At 41.9% G+C, this 24,775-nt stretch overlaps 1 protein-coding gene across 3 annotated transcripts; it reads left to right on the top strand.

Moving 5' to 3' along the window:
• Positions 1-394: 394 nt before the first annotated feature.
• LOC110533759 (cohesin subunit SA-2) lies at positions 395-24,306 on the top strand. Of its 3 annotated transcripts, none has more exons than XM_021618264.2 (34): positions 396-630; positions 4,818-4,944; positions 7,966-8,044; positions 8,177-8,332; positions 8,437-8,533; positions 8,658-8,734; positions 8,846-9,050; positions 9,273-9,424; positions 9,758-9,831; positions 10,357-10,480; positions 11,573-11,671; positions 11,772-11,851; positions 11,976-12,083; positions 12,239-12,347; positions 12,440-12,557; positions 12,644-12,747; positions 12,931-13,023; positions 13,168-13,257; positions 13,397-13,600; positions 13,821-13,891; positions 14,006-14,093; positions 14,182-14,262; positions 14,399-14,491; positions 17,471-17,645; positions 18,127-18,266; positions 18,353-18,454; positions 18,562-18,710; positions 18,897-19,025; positions 19,720-19,928; positions 20,725-20,950; positions 21,831-21,941; positions 22,060-22,186; positions 22,283-22,360; positions 22,587-24,306. In XM_021618264.2, the coding sequence occupies exons 2-34, from the start codon at positions 4,901-4,903 to the stop codon at positions 22,608-22,610; spliced, it is 3,816 nt and encodes a 1,271-aa protein (XP_021473939.1). In that variant the 5' UTR covers positions 396-630; positions 4,818-4,900; the 3' UTR covers positions 22,611-24,306. The 3 variants fall into 3 exon arrangements, 2 of the variants coding, with proteins under 2 accessions (XP_021473939.1, XP_021473940.1); XM_021618265.2 differs by lacking the exon at positions 396-630 and adding an exon at positions 673-692; XR_005053632.1 differs by lacking the exons at positions 22,283-22,360; positions 22,587-24,306 and adding an exon at positions 21,531-21,570 and having other exon boundaries at positions 395-630; positions 22,060-22,183.
• The last annotated feature ends 469 nt before the right edge of the window (positions 24,307-24,775 follow it).

Here is a 24,775-nt window from a genome sequence, read left to right as displayed (position 1 = left end):
TGTACATCTTTATTATAGGGCTCACTTGGAGTTATGGCAAGTAACAGAAATTAAGAAGAAAAAAAATCGGATACTGTCCAACATGATTTCTGATTCTGTCCTACAACCTGACATGATTGTTTAATTATGTGAGAGAATGGAGTTTATGGTTGTGGAAACTGGTAGACTAGAGATGTAAACCCTTTCAAATATAATTCAATGATCTGTTGTGGTTCGTACATAAAACATGTGTTGTGCGTAAAAAGCTATTCTTATTTTCGCTGTGCAAAACCTATACCATTATGTGTATACTGGTTCTCAGTGGTTTATGTATCATCAACAGTACGTGTTATGGCAATGTCCAACGAAAATTAGGTTGCGATCAAGTGTAGTGTTCAATTTCACCGACAGGTGGTGCGACATCAGCAACAGGAATACATCGACAACAAACTGAGCCATGCTAGTTACGTTAGCTAGCAGTAAAAAAAAAAAGAGTAACCATAGATCAGGAATCAGACCGAACAACAAAAAAAATCAGAGTGTGATGAATAGCCAAGTATATATTCAATAATTAATAAAAGTTCGAGCGACACAACTTCAGAAACATCTGGACTATTTTGAGGATTGATTACAGTGTTTGATTCAAACGAGGTAAGTTGTAAAATGGCGGATACGATTCTGGCAGTTTTGTCGTTTTATCCAGCGAGCTAACGGTAGCTAGCTGTGTTGCTATTAATGTTGAATACACTAGCACGTTATTATGTAGGACAACTCATGTTAGCTAGCTACAATAAGGAACTTGGATTCGGAGTAGCGGTTACATCGCAAATTAGCCGTGTCGTGTTAACTCAGCTTTTATCAAAGCATATAGACGTTTCACTTGACTATGACAAGGATAAATACATTTGTTGTGAAGTTAACTATTAATGTTAGTACGCTAACAGTAGTAACAACACGGTAACGTTAGCTAACCTAGCTAGGTTATGTTGCTCTTCTACGATTGTGTGCAGCGACTTTGCCTGATTTTGAGTCGGAATTGTTACCTAATCGTCTTGCTCACCAAAAACCCACCATTAGTGTTTATCTAACGCCAACCATTGCCTAGCTAGATAGCCAGCTAGATAATAATGATAGTTAGCCAGCTAACGTTAGCTAGCTGCTGGCAAAGATGGAGGACGTCGAACATTGTTTACAAGGAAGCTAGCTAGGTAGCTTGTTGTTGGGAGTAGCTAGGTAGATATGGGAAATCTGGCTAGCTAGTATGACAACAAATACATGGTCGTACTTGTTGGGTAGTTTCTTTTAACTATTAACTTAGTTACATCTACTGTTACCATTACAGTTCTGACAACCTCAGAATACTAGACTACGTTAGCTTGTGTTCGCCGAAGATGGAGTATTTTAAGAACGTCAATTGCTGGCCTTACATGGAGCAGGCCTCAAAATGGAGGCAAAGCCGACGTATCTAACTAGTTAGTTCGTTCATTCTTCTCACTTGCAAAGAAATTTGCTAACGCGGCTTAGCGAATGGCCTTCATCTTGAAGCATCGTTAGCTTTAATACCTGGTTGGCAAGCTACTTAGCAAAGCAACGAACTAGGCTGGCTAGCTACATCAGGGTTCCCCAAAGGGCGGGCCGAGTTAGGCCAGCTGGCGATTTTATTTGGCCCCTCAACTTTCTGAACAAATGTGTGTGTGTGTGTGTATATATAATATAGATATATATTCGTTTGAACTAAAATACTGTAAAATCGTCAACTAATCATCTTACATCTGTTCCCAAGTATTCCCACACAAACACAGAGGCATATGTATTGTATTCCAATGTAATCAAGGTTTGAAATTCAAATTATTTTGTCAAATATTATATCTGTTTGCGCTTCTTGCAGTGTTATTTACCTTTATTTAACTAGGAAAGTCAGTTAAGAACAAATTCTTATTTCAATGACGGCCTAGGAACAGTGGGTTAACAGCCTTGTTCAGGTGCAGAATGACAGATTTTTACCTTGTCAGCTCTGGGATTCGATCGTGCAACCTTTCTGGTTACAAGTCTAACGCTCTAACCACTAGGCTACCTGCTGCCCCAGTATACATATTACCTTAAATTATGTTTCGGCGCTCTGATCAAGATACAAAAATCAACCCGCGGATGAGTTTAATTGGGGACCCCTCCTCTAGTAGCAACTATCTAGTTACCTTAGCTAACTTTATTATAATTGCAGCTGGCTTGAAAGTTGGTGCCCACATTTCCATTCGTCACATGCTTCGTAAACAACAGGTGTAGGCTAACAGTGAAATGCTTACGGGCCCTTTCCAACAATGCAGAGAGAAAAATAATAATAATACCCAATGAGGAACGATAACTTGGCTATATACACAGGGTACCATTACCGAGTCCATGTGCAGCGGTACAAGGTAATTTAGGTAGGGGTAAAGTGACTATGCAACAATATATAATAAGCAGCAGTGTATGTGATGAGTCAAAAATAATTGGTCTACATGGTTGAACATACAGTGCCTTGCGATAGTATTCGGCCCCCTTGAACTTTGCGACCTTTTGCCACATTTCAGGCTTCAAACATAAATATATAAAACTGTATTTTTTTGTGAAGAATCAACAACAAGTGGGACACAATCATGAAGTGGAACGACATTTATTAGATATTTCAAACTTTTTTAACAAATCAAAAACTGAAAAATTGGGCGTGCAAAATTATTCAGCCCCTTTACTTTCAGTGCAGCAAACTCTCTCCAGAAGTTCAGTGAGGATCTCTGAATGATCCATTGTTGACCTAAATGACTAATGATGATAAATACAATCCACCTGTGTGTAATCAAGTCTCCGTATGAATGCACCTGCACTGTGATAGTCTCAGAGGTCCGTTAAAAGCGCAGAGAGCATCATGAAGAACAAGGAACACACCAGGCAGGTCCGAGATACTGTTGTGAAGAAGTTTAAAGCCGGATTTGGATACAAAAAGATTTCCCAAGCTTGAAACATCCCAAGGAGCACTGTGCAAGCGATAATATTGAAATGGAAGGAGTATCAGACCACTGCAAATCTACCAAGACCTGGCCGTCCCTCTAAACTTTCAGCTCGTGCAAGGAGAAGACTGATCAGAGATGCAGCCAAGAGGCCCATGATCACTCTGGATGAACTGCAGAGATCTACAGCTGAGGTGGGAGACTCTGTCCATAGGACAACAATCAGTCGTATATTGCACAAATCTGGCCTTTATGGAAGAGTGGCAAGAAGAAAGCCATTTCTTAAAGATATCCATAAAAAGTGTCGTTTAAAGTTTGCCACAAGCCACCTGGGAGACACACCAAACATGTGGAAGAAGGTGCTCTGGTCAGATGAAACCAAAATTGAACTTTTTGGCAACAATGCAAAACGTTATGTTTGGCGTAAAAGCAACACAGCTCATCACCCTAAACACACCATCCCCACTGTCAAACATGGTGGTGGCAGCATCATGGTTTGGGCCTGCTTTTCTTCAGCAGGGACAGGGAAGATGGTTAAAATTGATGGGAAGATGGATGGAGCCAAATACAGGACCATTCTGGAAGAAAACCTGATGGAGTCTGCAAAAGACCTGAGACTGGGACGGAGATTTGTCTTCCAACAAGACAATGATCCAAAACATAAAGCAAAATCTACAATGGAATCGTTCAATAAAAAACATATCCAGGTGTTAGAATGGCCAAGTCAAAGTCCAGACCTGAATCCAATCGAGAATCTGTGGAAAGAACTGAAAACTGCTGTTCACAAATGCTCTCCATCCAACCTCACTGAGCTCGAGCTGTTTTGCAAGGAGGAATGGGAAAAAATGTCAGTCTCTCGATGTGCAAAACTGATAGAGACATACCCCAAGCGACTTACAGCTGTAATCGCAGCAAAAGGTGGCGCTACAAAGTATTAACTTAAGGGGGCTGAATAATTTTGCAGGCCCAATTTTTCCATTTTTGATTTGTTAAAAAAGTTTGAAATATCCAATAAATGTCGTTCCACTTCATGGCTGCATCTCTGATCAGTCTTCTCCTTGTATGAGCTGAAAGTTTAGAGGGACGGCCAGCTCTTGGTAGATTTGCAGTGGTCTGATACGCCTTCCATTTCAATATTATCGCTTGCACAGTGCTCCTTGGGATGTTTAAAGCTTGGGAAATCTTTTTGTATCCAAATCCGGCTTTAAACTTCTTCACAACAGTATCTCGGACCTGCCTGGTGTGTTCCTTGTTCTTCATGATGCTCTCTGCGCTTTTAACGGACCTCTGAGACTATCACAGTGCAGGTGCATTTATACGGAGACTTGATTACACACAGGTGGATTGTATTTATCATCATTAGTCATTTAGGTCAACATTGGATCATTCAGAGATCCTCACTGAACTTCTGGAGAGAGTTTGCTGCACTGAAAGTAAAGGGGCTGAATAATTTTGCACGCCCAATTTTTCAGTTTTTGATTTGTTAAAAAAGTTTGAAATATCCAATAAATGTCGTTCCACTTCATGATTGTGTCCCACTTGTTGTTGATTCTTCACAAAAAAATACAGTTTTATATCTTTATGTTTGAAGCCTGAAATGTGGCAAAAGGTCGCAAAGTTCAAGGGGGCCGAATACTTTCGCAAGGCACTGTAAGCAGTCTAATGATGCTTTTACGCCTATGTTTAAGTTACTGCATTTGTCCATTTGAAAGTTTGAAACCTGTCCATGAAGGGAAATCCGTTCAGAGGAGGGCAGTGTGTTCCACTCAAAGTATGCACTCTGAAGGGCTCTTCTATGAAACACAATAGATTTCTCAATTGAACTAACCCCTCATTTCTTTTCATATATTCTAGGTTGTATTACCCTACATTTTGGTGTATCCTGAGAAGGGGAGAAGGCCATACTTACTAGAGTGGGCCCAGAAAATGTTAAAGAAATGATAGCAGCACAGGAGTTGCACACAGAGTTTCAGTTTCCTCAGTAAGTATAACGGTGAAGATGCAGTGGACATAATCACCATTGTATTGCATAGATAGACCTTCAAACTAGTTCAGTGTGTATAATGAATATAGATTTATTTTATATAGCACTTTTCATACAGAATCTCAGTTGCTTGAAAAAATCAAATATATAAAATATATACTGGACAAAAATATAAATGCAAAATGTAAAGTGTTGGTCCAATGTTTGCAAAATGTAAGAATATCAACAAATTTACTGAGTTACAGTTCATAAAAGGAAATCAGTAATTTGAAATAAATTCATTACACCCTAATCTATGGATTTCACATGACTGGCCAGTGGCACAGCAATGGGTGGGCCTAGAAAGTTATAGGCCCACCCACTTGGGAGCCAGGCCCAGCAAATCAGAAATAGTTTTACACACAAAAGGGCTTTATTACAGACAGAAAACTCCTCCATCTGCTGTCCGGATGGCTGGTCTCAGACAATCCTGCAGGTGAAGAAGCCAGCTGTGGAGGTCCTGGGCTGTCGTGGTTACACGTGGTCTGCAAATTCTGTAAAACAATGTTGGAGGCAGCTTATGGTAGTGAAATTAACATTAAATTCTCTGGCAACAGCTTTGGTGGACGTTCCTGCAAATGAAATGTTATTTATCACATGCGCCGAATACAACCTTACCGTGAAATACTTAACCAACAATGCAGTTCAAGAAATAAGTTAAGAAAATATTTACTAAATAAACTAGAGTCAAAAAAATTATAATAAAATAAAATCTAAAAGTAACACAATAAAATGATATAACAATAACAAGGCTATATACAGGGATAGGGAAAGGGGTTGTACAACTGAATGCCTTCAACTGAAATGTGTCTTCCGCATTTAACCCAACCCCTCTGAATCAGAGGTCAGGGTCCTGCCTTAATTGACATCCACGTCTTCGGCGCCTGGGGAACAGTGGGTTAACTGCCTTGCTCAGGGGCGGAACAACAGATTTTTACCTTGTCAGCTCGGGGATTCGATCCAGAAACCTTTCGGTTACTGACCCAACGCTCTAACCACTAGGCTACCTGCGCGTACCGAGTCAATGTGCGAGGTTACAGGTTGGTTGAGGTCATGTGTAAAGTGACTGCATAGATACTAAACAGCGAATGGTGTCAATGTAAATAGCCATTTGATTAATTGTTCAGCTGTCTTATGGCTTGGGGGGGGTAGAAGCAGTTAAGGAGCCTTTTGGTCCTAGACTTGGCGCTCCAGTACCTCTTGCCGTGCGGTAGCAGAGAGAACAGTCTATGACTTGGGTGACTGGAATCTTTGACCATTTTTTTGGGCCTTCCTCTGGCACTGCCTAGTATATAGGTCCTGGATGTCAGGAAGCTTGGCCCCTTGTGATGTACACTACCCTCTGTAGCGCCTTGCGGTCAAATGCAGAACAGTTGCCAACCAGGCAGTAATGCAACCGGTCAGGATGCTCTCGATAGTGCAGCTGTATAACTTTTTGAGGATCTGGGGACCCATGCCACATCTTTACAGTCTCCTGAGGGGGAAAAGGTGTTGTCATGCCCTCTTCACAACTGTCTTCGTGTGTTGGTACCATCATAGTTTGTTGGTGATGTGGACACCAAGGAACTTGAAGCTCTCGATCTGCTCCACTTTAGCCCCATTGATGTTAATGGGGATCTGTTTGGCCCTGCCTCTTCTATAGTCCACGATGAACTCCTTTGTCTTGCTCACATTGAGGGAGAGGTTGTTGTCCTGGCACCACACTGCCAGGTCTCTGACCTCCTCCCTATAGGCTGTCTCATCATTGTCAGTGATCAGGCCTGCCACTGTTGTGTCATCAGCAAACTTAATGATGGTGTTGGAGTTGTGCTTGGCCATGAAGTCATGGGTGTACAGGAGGGGACTGAGCACGCACCCCCATGGGGCCCCAATGTTGAGGATCATCATGGCGGATGTGTTGTTACCTACCCTTACCACCTGGGGTGGCCCGTCAGGAAGTCCAGGATCCAGTTGCAGAGGGAGGTGTTTAGTCCCAGGGTCCTTTGCTTAGTGATGAGCTTTGTGGATACTATGGTGTTGAGCGCTGAGCTGTATTCAATGAACAGCATTCTCACGTAGTTCCTTTTGTCCAGGTGGGGAAGGGTAGTGTGGAGTGCGATTTAGATTGTCATCTGTGGATCTGTTGGGGGCGGTATGCGAACTGGACTGGACTGGGTCTTGAGTTTCCGGCATGGTGGTCATGTGAGCCATGACCAGCCTTTCAAAGCACTTCATGGCTACCGACGTGAGTGCTACGGGGCGATAATCATTTAGGCCGGTTACCTTCGCTTTCTTGGGCACAGGGACTACGGTGGTCTGTTTGAAACATGTAGGTATTACAGACCCGGTCAGGGAGAGGTTGAAAATGTCAGTGAAGACACTTTCCAGTTGGTCCGCGCATGCTTTGAGTACACGTCCTGATAATCCGTCTGGCCCCACAGCTTTTTGAATGTTGACCTGTTTATTAAAGGTCTTGCACACAACGGCTACGGAGAGTGTGATCACACGGTCGTTCGGAACAGCTGGTGCTCTCATGCATGCTTCAGTGTTTCTTGCCTCGAAGCTGGTATAAAAGGCATTTAGCTCGTCTGGTAGGCTGCAGTCAGCATGCCAATTTCACGCTCCCTCAACTTGAGACATCTGTGGCGTTATGTAGTGTGACAACACCAGGTGCCCCTGTGTAATAATCATGCTGTTTAATCAGCTTCTTGATATGCCACACCTGTCAGGTGGATGGATTATCTTGACAAAGGAGAAATGCTCACTAACAGGGATGTAAACACATGTGTGCATAACATTTGAGAGAAATAAGCTTTTTGTGCATGTGGAAATTTTCTGGGGTCATTTGTTTCAGCTCATGAAACACTTTACATGTTGCGTTTATATTTTTGTTCAGTGTACAATGTTTACAGAGCTGTCTGCCAAGGTTTCCTTACAGTGCCATGGCAACCGCGGAACTCAATGAAAGGTTGCTATGACCTCATTTTGGTTTCTGAACAGGGAGGCTGATACACAGTTGTCCTCTGACACAGACCTTGAGGACCCTGATGTCAAAAATGCAAAGCTTGGGAAAGGAAAGGTGAGAATTGCATCTAAAATCCTCTATCAACACAAGAAAGCCATAATAAGTTGGCTATGGCCACGTACTGTTATTCATTTGTGCATACACAATGTACACTGACACTTTACATGGTATCCTTGTCTGTTCTAGGCGGGTAAGAAGGGGAAGAAAGCCCCTGGAGAGAAGGGAAAGGGTGGGGCAGCGAAGGGTGCTGGCCTTGGCCGGGTGAATGGTCACCACCAGGAGAATGGGATGGAGAACATGACCCTGTTCGAGGTGGTGAAAATGGGGAGGAGTGCCACGCAGGTTGGTACAAACTTTTTTTATTAGACAATGTAATTCTCAAAGCATGTTGGAGATTATAGTATGTTCATATTAAAGTGATGGTGAATGGGTGTCTTTTCTTTTAGTCTGTCGTTGATGACTGGATTGAGTCTTACAAGAACGATCGAGACATTGCACTCCTGGACTTGATCAACTTCTTCATCCAGTGCTCCGGCTGTAAAGGTAGGCACCCAGAGTGGATTGAATAGAATACTAAACCCTGAGAAAGTAGTTTCTAAATCATTTTGCATCCATGACTTGTGATTATTGAGCGATGTTATGGTTATTCTGTTTTATTTTGCTACAGGTGCTGTCAGTGCAGAGATGTTCAGGCACATGCAAAACTCTGAAATAATCAGGAAGATGACTGAGGAGTTTGACGAGGTACTGTCTGATGGTACACTTACTGTACGTCGTTATTTATGCCTCTGTCTATAGGGTCAATCCACACGTTATTCTCTATTTTTCTCTCTCTCTCTCTGTGTGATCATATAGGACAGCGGGGACTACCCGTTAACCATGGCAGGGCCACTGTGGAAGAAGTTCAAGTCGAGCTTCTGTGAGTTTATCGGGGTGCTGGTGCGGCAGTGTCAGTACAGCATCATCTATGATGAGTACATGATGGACACGGTTATCTCGCTGCTCACGGGCCTGTCTGACTCACAGGTCCGAGCCTTCAGACACACCAGCACCCTGGCAGGTCAGTACTAACACAACATAGACACTGGGCAGTTGAGGGAGGGCTGCAGTTTAAGCACTGTTAAACTACTAGCTTGATGTATGTAATGCTATCTTTTATGGGGGATATGTTGTGTGTCTATATGTAGGCCTGTTCAATATACCTTGACTTGATGGCCAGTCTGCATTAATAGTGCCTTATTAATTAGTAGATGTCACTCAAGTCAGTTGTTGTCTCTACCAGCCATGAAGTTGATGACCGCCTTGGTGAACGTGGCTCTGAACCTGAGCATCAACATGGACAACACTCAGAGGCAGTACGAGGCAGAGAGGAACAAGGTCATGGCCAAGAGGGCCAATGATAGGCTGGAGCTCCTTTTACAGAAGCGTAAAGAGGTGAGTAGGTTCCTCTTATGGTGCCTGAGCTGTTACGTGGTCCTAACAATTCTAACCTGACCATTTAAATATGTATATTTCAAAAGGAAACGGCGCATCGCTCGCTCAACAATTAAAGCATATTATTTTATTTTAACATCTAAAAGCTTGACTTTTTTGGCCTTCATTAATTGCCTTCATCCGAACCAGTTTCTGATGAAGGCCAGTGATGAAATCCTGAACGTCAGACTTTTAATAGTGTTGCTCCTCGACTCGCGTTGGTTGTGCACCCTCCTCTTCTTTCCATTTAGAAATCTTAAAGGCATTTTTTATTTGAAATGTTTCTATTTTCAGCTTCAAGAAAATCAAGATGAAATTGAAAACATGATGAATGCGATTTTCAAAGGAGTGTTTGTTCACAGATATCGGTATGTATTGTAATTTGTCATCTTTCTACATGCAGAACAATGAATCCAATTAGAACTGTCATGGATTATGCGTTATATTTACAATCATGTATTGTTTTAGGGCGGAAATGATTAATGTTTTTTATGTAGTTAGGTTTTTTATTAAAGTTAGGGGGTCTAAAAAGAGAACTGTGATGTCAGAGAGTTAGATATCTCAATGTGGAAATCAACTTCAGTGGCATGGAAGGCATACAGCAGCTGAGATGTGCAGACTGGTCTTTCACTGAGCTGTTCCAAGGCTCTGTGGCGCCCTCTTGTGCTAAACAGGCAGCAACGGTTGCTAAGGCAGAACAGCTCATCATGGCACAGCATGTGCCACTGATATCTGATCTAAGTAGGCTTTTAAAACTGCCTCTGGCTGTACCACTTAAGCTTTTCTAATGAATCCTCTTTTACTGCCCTGCCATAAGGTATCAAATAATTGAATTGACCAGTGAGCATGATGGGTCTGTGAATAAGTCTGGACATTTCTTCTCTGTTTATCAGTGATGCCATAGCTGAAATCCGTGCAATCTGCATTGAGGAGATTGGGGTATGGATGAAGATGTACAGCGATGCTTTTCTCAATGACAGTTATCTGAAGTATGTCGGATGGACCATGCATGACAAGGTGAGCCATGCAATATGTCAAATCGCATTTGTGGGAGTGGTAAAGCGTTGCCACTACAGTCTCTTGTATTCAAGTAAGATGTACTGTGTATTTCAATAGTAGGTTTATTATCAGGGTTGAAATGCTACAGCAGGGGTTCCCAAACCTTTTCACTTGGGGCCCCCCTTCCAGCATTGGGGAACATCCCGCGCCCCTCTCTAAACACACGCCATGTCTATTTCTATGGGCACAAGCACTGTTCATGACACAAACTGTTCACCCCCTTCTTGTTGGTGGAGAGAATTTTGCAGATTTAAAATCTTATTTCCTGCAATTCTACACTTTTTTTTATGGGGAGCAAAGAAAATGTTGCAGTTTGAAAGCTAATTGTCTTGCAAATGTATATATTTTGCCATGTCTAATGTATATTCATGTTATTTGAGTGACTAAACATTTACAGTAACAAAAGCATTAGCTAACATTGGCTAGTTATACATAGCTCTCTAAGGTGTTAGGTTCTAAATGAACCTATTAAAACTCACGGACGATTAGTAAAGCTTAAACCAAGTTTTTTTCACCCATTGTGTCATACAGCTGCATAAGACAAAACACATATTCACACAAGAACTTCTACACATCTGAACAGCCAGTGCATCTCTGTTGCTAGACAGAACCTTAGTGATATCTGTTCTTCCTCACTTCATCTGACCTGACTTCGGACCCAAATTGCTCACTCCTCCCCAACTCTCACGGCTGTCAAGTTGACTTGCACCAGACTATCTCTTCTCCTCCCATATGATCCCTGATGGTTAACAATGACATTTTCAGACAGAATATAAACGTTACACATTGCCATCTCTCCCTCAGTGACATGAATAAGTATATTTCATATTTCCAGAAGCCAACAGAGGTATGTAATGACTAACATGACAAGAGGAACTGATGATGCACTACTTCATTTCGAAATTGCACTCTATTGTGCATTCTACTATTACAACTTTCAAGAGTCAGTTTAAAGCTGCACTGAGTCCCCCCCACAGTTTGGGAACCACTGAGCTACAGCATTGAGATTTGAACGTTGTGGTTACAACATTGTCTTCCCTGTGACTGCAGCAAGGTGAAGTGCGTCTCAAGTGTCTGACTGCGCTCCAGGGCCTGTACTATAACCGGGAGCTCAACACTCGGCTGGAGCTTTTCACCAGCCGCTTCAAGGTACGTCAGGCACTCAACCATCTCACCACTGACTGGGAAATCCTGTACATAACATACCACATCGTGGTTGGCCAGATGTTGACTTTCCTGTCATTGACAGGACCGCATTGTGTCGATGACTCTGGATAAGGAGTATGATGTTGCAGTGCAAGCCATAAAACTTCTGACTCTTGTCTTGCAGTAAGTATTCTGCAAAACATGTTAATATTGCAAATGTATTAGTGTTCAGTACTCTGTGACCCCTGACCCTCCGCTGACCCCGTTGAGACCTTAGAGCCCTGTCTCTGTTGTTGTCACATTGCAGTAGCAGTGATGAGGTCCTGACAGCAGAGGACTGTGAGAGTGTCTACCATCTGGTCTACTCTGCTCATCGACCTGTGGCTGTGGCTGCAGGAGAGTTCCTCTATAAGAAGTAGGTCTCACACCGGCTGTCTGAAGCTGTGGTGGAAGCTGAATTGTGATTAAAGCCCTATTTGGTTTGGAAATGCCTCCATGCTGAGAAATTAAAGTTAGTTTGAGAGTTATCCAGCAGCATTTAGCCTGACCTCAATGTTGTCCTGTTCTTAGGCTTTTCAGCCATCGAGGTCCAGAGGAGGAAGGGATGCCCAGGAGGGGCAGGCAGAGCGTCAACGGGAACCTCATCAAGACCACCGTCTTCTTCTTCCTGGAGAGTGAGGTGTGTTCAGGCTCCATGTAGAGTCTCTGTCTGTTTGAAGTGACCTACATGGGGCACGTGTTTCGGTTGTGAAAATCTCTGAATGTTTGCAGCTCCATGAGCACGGGGCCTACCTGGTGGACAGTCTGTGGGAGTGTGCAGGGGAGCTGCTAAAAGACTGGGAGAGCATGATCAGCCTGCTGCTGGATGAGCCCATGCCAGGGGAGGAGGGTAAGGAGGAGCACCAAGCACTTGCACACAAACACACACTGTTGTTCACACTGTCATATCTCATCAACATGTTTGTCCCTGTCCAGCCCTGACTGACCACCAGGAGACTGCTCTGATAGAGATCATGCTGTGTGCCATCCGCCAGGCCTGTGAGTGCCACCCTCCAGTGGGCAGAGGCACAGGGAAGAGGGTGAGTGCTGCTTGGCATATACCAATGTAAGCCCCTCAGTGGTCAACTCCAGTACTAGTGAGCTCTCAAGGCTCTATTCTCAGAAGCCATCTTTGAACATTCACTCCGATGACTGAGGTTATATGAAAACCTTTCATATAACATGATTGTGATGTAATTTGGCTATTCTGAAAATGATCCTAGGTCTTGACAGCGAAGGAGAAGAAAACCCAGCTGGATGACCGGACGAGAATCACTGAGATTTTCGCTGTGGCGTTGCCTCTGTTGTTGGCTAAGGTCAGTTATCAAGTCATCTAAACGACTGTCACTTGACAGTCTAGACACAGCTGCTATATAGAACTCAGCCGCCAGATAGATGACCTCTTACTCAACCCTCAGTATCTTGTAGCTCCCCTCACCCTCTCCATCTTTTCCTCACAGTACTCTGTTGATGCTGAGAAGGTGACCAACTTACTGCAGCTGCCGCAGTTCTTTGACCTGGAAATCTACACCACTGGTCGATTGGAAAAGGTTTGTGAATTGTCTGACATTTCTGGACCTCAACTAATCCTACCGTACCTTAGATTGTTAACGGTAAGTTATTCACACTGTCATGGCGGCCGAATGTAGTTTGAGACCTCGCATCCCTTTGCCCTCTGTTTGTGTGCAGCACTTGGAGTCGTTGCTGCGTCAGATCAGGGAGGTGGTGGAGAAGCACACAGAGACTGACGTGCTGGAGGCGTGCTCCATGACCTACCACGCTCTCTGCAACGAGGAGTTCACCATCTTCAACAGGGTGGACATTGCCAGGTCCCAGCTACTGGACGAGCTGGTGGACAAGTTCAACAGACTCCTGGAGGACTTCCTACAAGAGGTGGGCTCACATGGCTTCGTGGTTCAGGGACTGTTTGAGATCAGATTTACAACTGTTCGTCAGATTTAATGATATTTAAAGACTACAGGACACTGAACCTTCAGAGTATTTCTTGTAGGGTTTTGTCATTGTAATTTTGTAAGGTTAGTACTTGTGTTCTATTGAGACAGGAATTGTACATTTGAGTGGGATTTCACTAGACAGTTATCTGTTGTTTCAGGGTGAGGAACCAGATGAGGATGATGCCTACCAGGTCCTGTCCACACTGAAGAGGATCACTGCGTTCCACAAGTAAGGCCTCGATCAAGATTTAACGACTAATGTGTAATCCAAACATTTGCCAGTGAACGGTAGATAAATCAGAACTCCTTATCTGACTAGATTGTGTTTCTCTCTCCTCTGCAGTGCGCATGACCTCTCTAAATGGGACCTGTTCACCAGCAACTATAAGCTATTAAACACAGGACTTCAGAATGGTGATATGCCTGAGCAGGTACCTAAAGCATAACCCTGTTATCCCTTTAAACTCACCTATTCTCAATTCTTTACTATCACTTACCTTGTAATATTCTCTTTCCCAGATTGTCATTCATGCGATGCAGTGCACACACTATGTCATCCTGTGGCACCTAGCCAAGGTTTCAGAGGGCAGCTCCACAAAGGTAAATACACTGTTATCAGTGACTAATGACTATCCGCTTTCTACAAATGCTAGTGACAATTATGCCTGGATAATGAATGTGGTTTACTGCTTAAATAGTGAGCACTGAATACTGAGAATATCTGTTGTGTTTCCAGGCGGACATGGTGACCCTGAGGAAGCAGATGAGGGGTTTCTGTCTGATGTGCCAGAGCTACCTCACCAGTGTCAACACCACCGTCAAAGAGCAGGTGGGTTGTCCTACATCATGTCGGATCGCTGGACTTAGACACATTTTCCCATAAGGTGTGTGTTCACTATTCAGTGAGTGCTAAAAAGTTGCTGTGCTGGCTGATTACTGTAATGCCACGATCACACCGACAGCATCATTGTGTAAAACATCATCTGGATATGTGTGCAGCAAAAGTTCAACATTCACCTTCACCTGCTACCATTTCTGTCAAGCCGTCTTCACATACAGTCTGATGCATGTGTTCAATAAATCCAACGTATGCACCACACAGAACGCACTGCAACTGCCTCTGCAACACATTGCTGCAAGGTTAACGCAGCGTTCCATTGGAGAGGAATGTACTTCTGCTGTACCAAACACAATGACGCTGTCGGTGTGGTCGAGGCATAAAGCACTTAGTGTTTTCCCCTAAGTACATGGAGTAGCCAGCCAAATAGAAAAAGTAGCCAGCCAGGGAGTTCTGGGCTGGGGGGTGCAGGGGGTACATGCCCCCCCTGGAATTTTATTTTTCAGAACTATCTCTACCTTCTAATGCCTTGATTCCATCTGAAATACACAGCTGAATTATTGAATACTTTAATGACTTTACCTCCCAGATTGGTAAAAATGTGTTGTGGTATTGAGTAGAAAGACATGACTGAAAATGTATGAGTTTAGTTGGTTAGTTGTTTTGGATATCGCCTAGGCCTTTATGATCAGGACTATTTTCTTAGTAAGATAACCTTTTTTAGCATTAAACCTGTCTTCTCTTGCTGAAAGTCATATTTACAGTTTTTCTGCAAGATATGAATTGCCACAATGATGTTTGTTATTCAAATTATGTATTTTATTGGCTCTGCAGCTGTGGACACTTAGGGTAAGGAAACCAACGTGTCATTTTGTAATTTGACAGTTTGGCCTGTCAGTCAATCACTGGGGGTGGGATTGTCAGGGGAGGGGGCAGGATATTTGTGAGTCACAGAGTTGGTAGGGTTTCAGACCTGTCACTCAATCACTGTGGGTGGGACTTTGAGGGAAAGCGGTAGATTAGTAATCTAGTCAGAAACTAGTTTATAGTGGCAATAACCTAAGAAAAAAAGTTTTCTGTCAAGTCAACATGGGCTCCCTATTGAGAAACAATATAGAATTGTGGGGAAATGGTTTTAAATGCAAAAATTGTCAGGGGTTGGACCCCTGCCAGATTGTGCATTCTCACAAATACACAAAGTCAGGCACCAATGAATAAACCTACAGGTATGATTGTAGAATGAAGCAGGTGTTAAATATGGGCTTTGCTACACAGAAAGCAGCCGTTGATTAGGCTACTCCATTGTCGACACTAATCAAATCAATAGGCCTGTATTAATATATTTCATAATACCATATCATGTGTCATAAAATATGCTGTTATAGCTTTCAATCTCTTTTCTTTTATCATTTGGACCAGAATGAGGCTCTCTCTCCACTACTGTTGTTCCTGCAGTGAGGAGTCAACATCTTTGTCTAATTCTTTCCAAATGTATCTGCAGATAATCGCCAAAAGCGTTAGTCGTCTACCAGTATGGAAGTTAGGGAACCAAATGAATGGCTCTCTAACTGATGCGACATTCCTAGTCGCTCACCAGACATTTCTATAGAAAAGTCAATGACAAAAGCTTGCGTTCCTTTATTATCATTTTCTTTTTTTGACTTTGTGCTTAATTCAGAAGGTGCACTTGATTCAGAAACCCTCTGTGCCGGTTAGGCAAAAGGTTTCCATTCTGAACCATTACATTTGTCTGAAGAGACAAACTCTGCCTACCCGGAAGACCATCAAGTCCGCCTACTGCGCTGGCCAATCGGATAGCTCAAATCACTGTGCCAAGCAAGTACAGCTTATTTCAATTCATGCTCAGCTGTGCCTCGCAAGTGATACAACAACTGATCTATTTTGTTTTCAAAGCTCGAGTTTTTAAATATAATATGGTCTGAGAAGAACAATATTGGCATGCCAAGCATATAGCCAATAGGCCTACTGCACAAACATCATTCCTGCAGACTGTTTTTACTAACGTTGCATTGGTTTACAATTTTTATGTTTTTATTTTATCTGAGTGGTAGATCTCTGCTTGCTTTTTGACTGCGAAAGTGATCTTGACTCAAAGGTTGGTTACCGCTGACCTGACATCTGTTCAAACAATAGCCGTTTTTTCGGGAACAACCCATCACTAGACTACACTGAAGAGTAATTTTAGCAGTCGCTGGCAAGTCTCGACATGGGCTTCGAAACCTAGGAAAATACAAACAAGATCTTTGGTTTACTCCTGATGTGACATATCACTACGTTGTATGATTGATGAAAAAGGATATAGGAGATTGACTTTACAGTCAGTTTGAAACCTTTAATAATAAACTAGTCAACACTTGTTCTTTCTGTCGTCATTCAAACCACAGTAAAAGCCTATGCGCCCCGACTCTGTGGCTGTGTAGACCTCTGAAACACGCAAAAGAAAATAAATGATTCCGCCACAAAACAATAAGTGGATTTCAACTCATTACATCTTATGGGACGTGTCAGTTCACTCACAGGAAACGATGACGCAGCATCATTCTCTGAAATGAAATTTGACTGCAGCCAAGCACAGCGTACATAAATAACATGGGTATCGAGAGGCAGGACAGACGGCAGACTGACAAACCAGCAGTTTCCCTGTCATCGCCCACTTTATTACTGACAGGTGTCTGTTCTATCAATAGATCACTCAAAGATGTATATCGTTCGTTTTAGTGGGAGAAGGGTATACAGACTTTTCTGATTAGCGAATTGAAATGTTTTAATGGAAGAAAAAAAATCCTAGTTCATTTATCAAGTGGAAAAAGTAGGCAGCTTACAACAAGTCTGTTATCGGCTATTTAGCCGATGGCCAGCGCTTATGGACAACACTGAGCCCTGTGTGGCAACTGTTAACGTGAAAAGGCTTTGTAACTAAATGTGATTGATTGATTGACTGTGTTCCAGGCCTTCACCATCCTGTGTGACGCCCTGATGATCTTCAGCCACCAGATTGTGTCGTCGAGCCGGGAGCAGCTGGAGGCTCTGATCTACACGCCAGACTCCTCCCTGCAGGCCGAGCTGCTCAACTTCATCCTGGACCACGTCTTCATCGACCAGGACGACGACAACAACAGCACAGGTCAGACACAGTCCCCTGGCAGACAGTCACTATATAGGCCAGACAGTCACCATACAGGCCAGACATATCCCACCCTCAGACAGTCACCATACAGGCTAGACAGAGCCCACCCTCACACAGTCACCGTACAGGCCAGACAGCCCACCCTCAGACAGTCACCGTACAGGCCAAACAGCCCACCCTCAGGCAGCACAAGTCAGACATCAACTCAGCCCACCTGGCAGCTAGTCACAACACAAGGAGACAGCTGAGAAGGGCTTTTAATGTGAACACACGTCTTAAATATGTAGTAGAACACCAGAGCTCTTTCTGAGTTGAAGCGAACACCTAATATGGAGACCTGAATGATGACATTTTGCAAGGGGTTACTTATTGCAGTTGTAAATGAGAACTTGTTCTCAACTGGCCTACCTGGTTAAATAAAGGTGAAATAAAAAAGAATTTAAAAAATGTGTGATTTTGGTTTTCTTAATTTTATCAGATGGGCAGCATGATGATGAAGCCAGTAAAATCGAGGCTTTACACAAGAGGCGGAACCTGCTGGCAGCGTACTGCAAACTGATCATTTACAATGTAGTGGAGATGAACACTGGAGCTGATATCTTCAAGCAGTACATGAGGGTATGTCTGGCCTCCTACAATATTTATCCCTTAACAAAACCATTCATGTGCTATTCCCAATCGATTACATGTGTTTTTCTCTCTAGTACTACAACGACTATGGAGATATCATCAAGGAAACGATGAGTAAAACAAGACAAATTGACAAGATCCAGTGTGCCAAGACCCTCATTCTGAGTTTGCAGCAGGTAAGAGCCTTGGAGGCATTAACGTTCATTTAAAGTATTGTCTTCATTTTGTACATTGTGAGTGTTTTGATGATCAATTTTCAAGTTGCAACACTTTTCTCTTTCAGCTTTTCAATGAGATGTTATCTGACCTCGGCTGCAACTTTGACCGCTCGTCGTCGTCCTTCTGCGGCATTAAAGAACTGGCCCGACGTTTCTCGTTGACCTTTGGCCTGGATCAGCTGAAGACCAGAGAGGCTATCGCCATGTTACACAAGTAAGCCTGCAGAAAATGTAAAACTCATCCTCTGAGTAGAAATCAATAAGCCCAAAGGTTTAACAGTTCTGTAGGCATGCTTTAATTTGAGGCTTCTCAACATCCCAGAACTGTTAAAGTATTTACAGCTCAATACTTCAATCAATTCCTTCCTAAACATGTTGTCTTGTGCTGCACTTGCTGCAGGGATGGAATCGAGTTTGCCTTCAAGGAGCCCAGTCCCCAGGGAGAGGGAAACCCTCCTCTCAACCTAGCCTTCCTAGACATTCTCAGCGAGTTCTCCTCTAAACTGCTGCGTCAGGACAAGAAGACTGTGTAAGTCAGAGGAAACTGTTATACTTATTTTTCTGTGCAGTCAGTGACTCTCTTATCCGAAGCCAGACAGACCACAGCTATACTAGATCAGGCATAGTCATTGCGCAGCTCACGAGCCACATGCGTCTCTCTGCGACTTAATTGGCGGCTTGTGGCAATAATGTAAAAACATTTAGTTGTTTTTTCCTCATTCAGCTGAATGTGCTGCTTAGTTAATGGAACCGTGGATACATGAGTTACCTTATTAGCAACTGGGACAAACGGAGCTGTAAAATCAGTTTCTAGCGCATATTGAAATAATTTTCCAATTCTTTTATGATGATCACTCCAAAGAATACTTCATTCAGACTGAAATTTGCCATTACCCGTTTTGACATATCTTCTACTATAACTTTTATTGAGATAATAGCGATAAGGTCAGATTCTAAAGATTCACCAATTGTCCTAAAATAGAGAATCAGATAATCAAATAGCTTGATGGTCCATGTTATTAGTATCTTAAATATCATGTATAAATCTATTTAATATCAAGTATGAATCAATTTGACTTTGGGACCTCCCAACCCCCATCCTCCGATGGGTATGGGAGCTTGCACCGTGATTTTGTTTTACAAGAGTGGCTCCCTCTGAGATATTGGTGACTACCACTGCACTAGATGATGGATGTTGAGTTGTGGTCCTCTGTCCCCTGCAGTCACCTCTACCTGGAGCGGTTTATGACCTTCCAGATGGCCTTGCAGCGAGAGGACTGCTGGCTGCCCCTCATCTCCTACAGGAACTCCCTGCAGGCCGGAGGGGACGACGACACCATGTCCGTCATCAGCGGCTACAGCAGCCGAGGTTCCAGCATCAGGAGCAAGAAGGCTAAGCCAGCCAGCACCGGGAAGAGGAAACTGCCTGAAGGTGAGGGTCCGACACAGAGCCACAGAACAGCACAGGCAACATACTATGACACACGGGCATTTAAACCTGAAAGCTCAATGTTTAGTGATATGAAATACACAACAACTTGTGTTCCTGAATCTGGCACCTGCAGCACAATGTCAGATCATTGATCAGGGACAAACAGATGCTAAAAGCCTGTCCAAGCAATACAATAAATCTAGCCAAATGATCAATTAGATTTTCACTTGGGAATAACTTGTTGAATGGAAATGAGATATTTATGAATTGAGGCGAGTGTTTGCTAGACGTTATGAGATGTTGGCATTATAAAAAGCCAGTCCGTTAAGATGGGGATCATCAACTAGATTCAGCCGCGGGGCGATTATTATTTTTTTCTTTCTGAGCGGATGGTCAGGGGCAGGAACATAATTACAAATAATTTGTTGGCAGCAAATTGACCGCAAGAAGCCCAAACAGATCTAATGTTTCACTAAAACATAAAAATGTCAAACTTTGTCTACATTTGTATACAATCACGTTTCTCTCTTATGAATGGGATACTTGGGAACAGATATCTTAAATTAAGATCACTTGGAGCTGATTTCCTAGTGTTTTTAGTCTGTCCAAAAACAAAAATATATATTTTGCTCAGAAAACTTGGGGTGGCCAAATAAAACCACCCACGAGCCAAATATGTCTCGTGGGCCGCCAGTTGGGGAACCCTGCGCTAAGATGTCTCGATCTGAGCAGTGAGTAGTCCGCCCGCTGTATAACAACCTCATTAAACCCTATGAAACCCTTGCTATTGCAACAGAGGAGAGTAGCAGCTGCAGTACAGACGCTGTGTGGATGAACCGGGAGCAGAATGTGCAAACGCCAGTGATGATGCCCTCGCCTCATCTCAGCTCCACTGTGCTGAGGGACCCCAAGAAAATGAGGCCGGAGGAGAGTTACATGGGCGTCTACAGCATAACATCCGAGCAGCAGCAGCAACCGCTGCCCCCCCAGCAGCAGCACCATCAGACCCCCATGGACTACAAGTACGGAACACCTTTCTATGGCTCAACACCTTTTTGATTCTCATGAGTATCTTTGGCTATTCATTGTAGGGTGTCCACTCTGCCCAGAGTGGGTGAAATGCGCTTTGATGATTACATTTATTTTCTTATGTTAGTTATAAAATACGTTTTACCAAGACATATGATTATTCATGTTCATTAGCGTTATATCCAAAAACTCTGATTTTATAACCTAATACATCTGATAATAAGCACTGAGCTCTGTTGACATAGCGGTGCGGGTTTCTCATAACACATTTTTGAGGATTTAACTTTTTGTGGTCGTCGTCTTCAATGTTGTTTCCGAAGGGTCACAAAAAGCTAAATTAGCTTGACACGAGCTGAATGAAATGTAAAAGGCTTTGTAAATAAATGGCTAGGTATAGGCTCAGTGCTCCGTTGACATTTCAGAGACGCTTGTTTTTGTGAGAAATCTTCTAAAATTAACAGGAATTTTTATTAATATGAAAATCGTATTCTAAAATATGAAAATACTACATGTCACATCTGAATATCGATATCCATTTTACCTCTATATTGTTTTATGTCCTGCGGATTCGAGGAGAAAGATGAGGAGTTCAACGGGAAAGTGAGCCTGTCAGGTAGCCAGTAGCCTTCATTTTTGCATAGAATCCAACCTATTTTTTACGCGATGCAATTTTCCATTTTTTTTTTCTTGTTAGCTTTTTTTTTTTCAAAAGATGAATTTTTGATTGGACACCCTAGCCATTGTAATGTTACTTATCTACCTACGTATGCGATGTTATCACAATTAATGATATATTCAATGAAACCGCTGAAGTTCACCTCTTGTTTGAATAAGTATGACTGTCTGTATTAATGCTTCGGTCTCTGTTTTCAGTACCCAGGTGACCTGGATGCTAGCCCAGAGACAGCAGGCAGAGGCCCGGCAGCAGCAGGAGCGAGCCAGCATGCAGTATGCCAAGATGAGAAGCCACATGCAGCATGCAATGTAAAACGGCACTTCTCTTCCAGACCACAGTGGTGTTTCAACCCCAGTGTAGTACATAGTCATTTGCTGCCATGTGTAATGTATTTAGTTATTCGTGGCCATGTCTTTGACCCTCTAGCCGCCGCAGTTCAGGACTCATGGAGGACGATGAGGAGCCAATAGTAGAGGATGTAATGATGTCATCAGAGGACCGTTTGGAAGATCTCAACGAGGGCATGGATTTCGACACTATGGATATTGATCTGGTAAAATATACTCAATGATGTTTATTTTCTCACTAGTAGTGCATTTATGAATATTACTGCTTTGGTGTTTCTTCTTACTCTGCTGTTATTGTTTAGCCACCATCGAAAAATCGTAGAGAGAGATCGGAGCTGAAGCCTGACTACTTTGACCCTTCTTCCATCATGGATGATTCGGTGGGTATTGGTTTGTTATTGAGAGTAAAATGATATCTACATTGTTAAAGATAATGTATAACAAACCATATGATTTACAATAATAGTGGCCGTGTTGATACCTAGTTAGTTAGTGTCTTTGGTATACATATGCTCATGGAAACACTATACTCATATTCTTCAATTCACTTTTCCATAATATACAGCAAGTAATTAAAAAACTAAAATGGATTTTCCTTCCTTTTAGGTCCTCAATGTTTCAATGTTCTAAGCTGATCTGCATGAAGAGGACACTGTGTTGTCACCGAAAACCTTTTTGATGACCAGAAGTATTCTCTGTAGAGAACTGCTTTAAGATAAGCTCATGGGACTATTTGCTTGTGAGGCAGCAATGGATGCCCTTTCGACATCATGTTTGAATTTCACCTTTACTTTTGTCAATCAATGGGCAGGTTTTTGTGTCATGTAAATACGTAGTGTCTGACATACTTTTAAAAGATAAAATCTGGCATGGCATGTAGCCATATATTAAAACATATACAGTAAGAGAAAATGTGAAATGTCTTCATATTGTTGGAAGACCTTTTTTTAAAGGTTAATCTGTTCTGCTTTTATAACATATAGAAGACTTTGATTTATAGATATTTTGTAATGACAATCAGATGTAAATCAGTACTTTATAATCATGTTATTACTCATAGAGAGTACAGAAATGACCTTTGTAATGGAATTTCTGGTGGGTAACAACAGATGTGGCCTGCAGTTTATTTCTTTTTTTCCAGTGTTATAGATGAGACCTCTTGATGAACTGATAATGCCCAAATGCCATTTGACCAATTGACAGGCTTAGTTTGAATTCTGATTTGCTTTTAAAGGTTTGATGATTTGAATGCTGTGTGACTTTTTGAAGAGTGGTACAAATGTATACTGTGCAGAGGGGTTGTATAAAAGAGCGGTCGAAATGTTCTCTGTTGTCTGTAAGAGAAAGCTTGTTTCTAGAATGTTTCTAAAACACAACATTTTAAGAGTTTGGATTAGCTATCATGGTATCATAATATATTATTATATATAAGTAAATATATAATTACATATTATACAGTTATAAAAATGTGTAATATATTGTGAATCGGTGCTCATTTTATATTAGTTCAGTTTTTGTTAATTTGAAATCCAATTTAGGAAAAGGTTCAATAGAATGTAAACTGGTTTAAATTAACCTAACTAATGTGCAGTTATGTATAAGAATTGACCTTTGTATTTGTATGTTTTTGTTTGTCTTTTCTAAGGATTCTTGTTTGAATAACTTTTCTTTACCTCTATGTACATTAGGTTGGTTTGCGGTTCCCAACAAGCTTTTTTGGAGGAATAAAATTGTAATCATGAATATTGTAAATTATAGTTTTATAAACAGCTTAAAACACAGCCTCCTTTTTAAAAGTAAAAATCTCACATCAAAATCTAAATACGAAACTACAAACCAGAGTTTCATATTTTTCATTATTTAGATTGTAGCAAGGTTAGACAGTAAATAAATAAATAATTGAAATGCATAATTTCACTTAAATTTGATGTATGCGTCATACTGTCATTTTGATATTTTCCTTTCTGTTGTCCTTGCATTGAACTGCTGAAAGTGTGCATACGTCTGTATGTGTATGTATACACACATAGATATATATATTCAAATGTATATACATATGTGTTTTTTATTCTATTTACAAAGTGTCCACTGTACCATTTATGGTTTGTATTTATGTCTGGAGACAGTAACTTTTTGAACAAAATAAACCCCCTGCAATTGTGTGATGATTTGAGTGTTATCAGTTTTTAGTAGGTCTATAGAGCTCACCAGCTTGTATTCCCAAAACCCAGAAATGAGTTACCTGTAGTTTGTTCAGCCGTCCCTATGGGAAAAAATAACAGGGTTTTGGAATATACACAGGAAATAAAGTCTGAGGTTAACACAGGTTTAGGAGATCTTATCCATTTTGTTTTATAAGATAATAGCACTCGACATTTACTTTAATTATGAAGCCTTTGTTGTTTCTAATAACATGATTCAAAATTCACAATGTGACATTAGCTCATGAAGATTATCTTATAGAACTAAACATATAAGATCTCCTAAGACCTTAGTTTCTGCGTTAATCTAAAACCCATACAAAAAGAAAACATACAAAAATATTTTCTCTATAGGCTTTGTCCAAAGAACCATGGCGGAGTTAGTGCCTACAAAAAGACAACATTACTATTTCTCTCTTACACTTAAATTACTACGGGACGAGTGCAGTATAGTCGTCACTGGTTGTGGGACCCTGGTTTGAATCACCTGCCTCAGGGGTTACTACACTGATGTCAGCACTGGGATGGTGATCATGGAGATCACGAAAGGATGAATGTGGGTCTTTTTAAAGAGTAAGGAAGCCAATGTTACAG

This window comes from Oncorhynchus mykiss, chromosome 10 (assembly GCF_013265735.2).
Source record: "Oncorhynchus mykiss isolate Arlee chromosome 10, USDA_OmykA_1.1, whole genome shotgun sequence".
Lineage (NCBI taxonomy): Eukaryota > Metazoa > Chordata > Actinopteri > Salmoniformes > Salmonidae > Oncorhynchus > Oncorhynchus mykiss.
This window is presented reverse-complemented; position numbering and strand designations above follow the sequence as displayed.

Bases quoted from the DNA above. Each gene is read 5' to 3' on its own strand.
- LOC110533759 (XM_021618264.2), top strand. From the start codon at position 4,901: ATGATAGCAGCACAGGAGTTGCACACAGAGTTTCAGTTTCCTCA. The intron at 12,084-12,238 runs GTAGGTCTCACA...TCCTGTTCTTAG, and splicing joins GGAGAGTTCCTCTATAAGAA to GCTTTTCAGCCATCGAGGTC. The intron at 22,361-22,586 runs GTGGGTATTGGT...CCTTCCTTTTAG, and splicing joins CTTCCATCATGGATGATTCG to GTCCTCAATGTTTCAATGTT.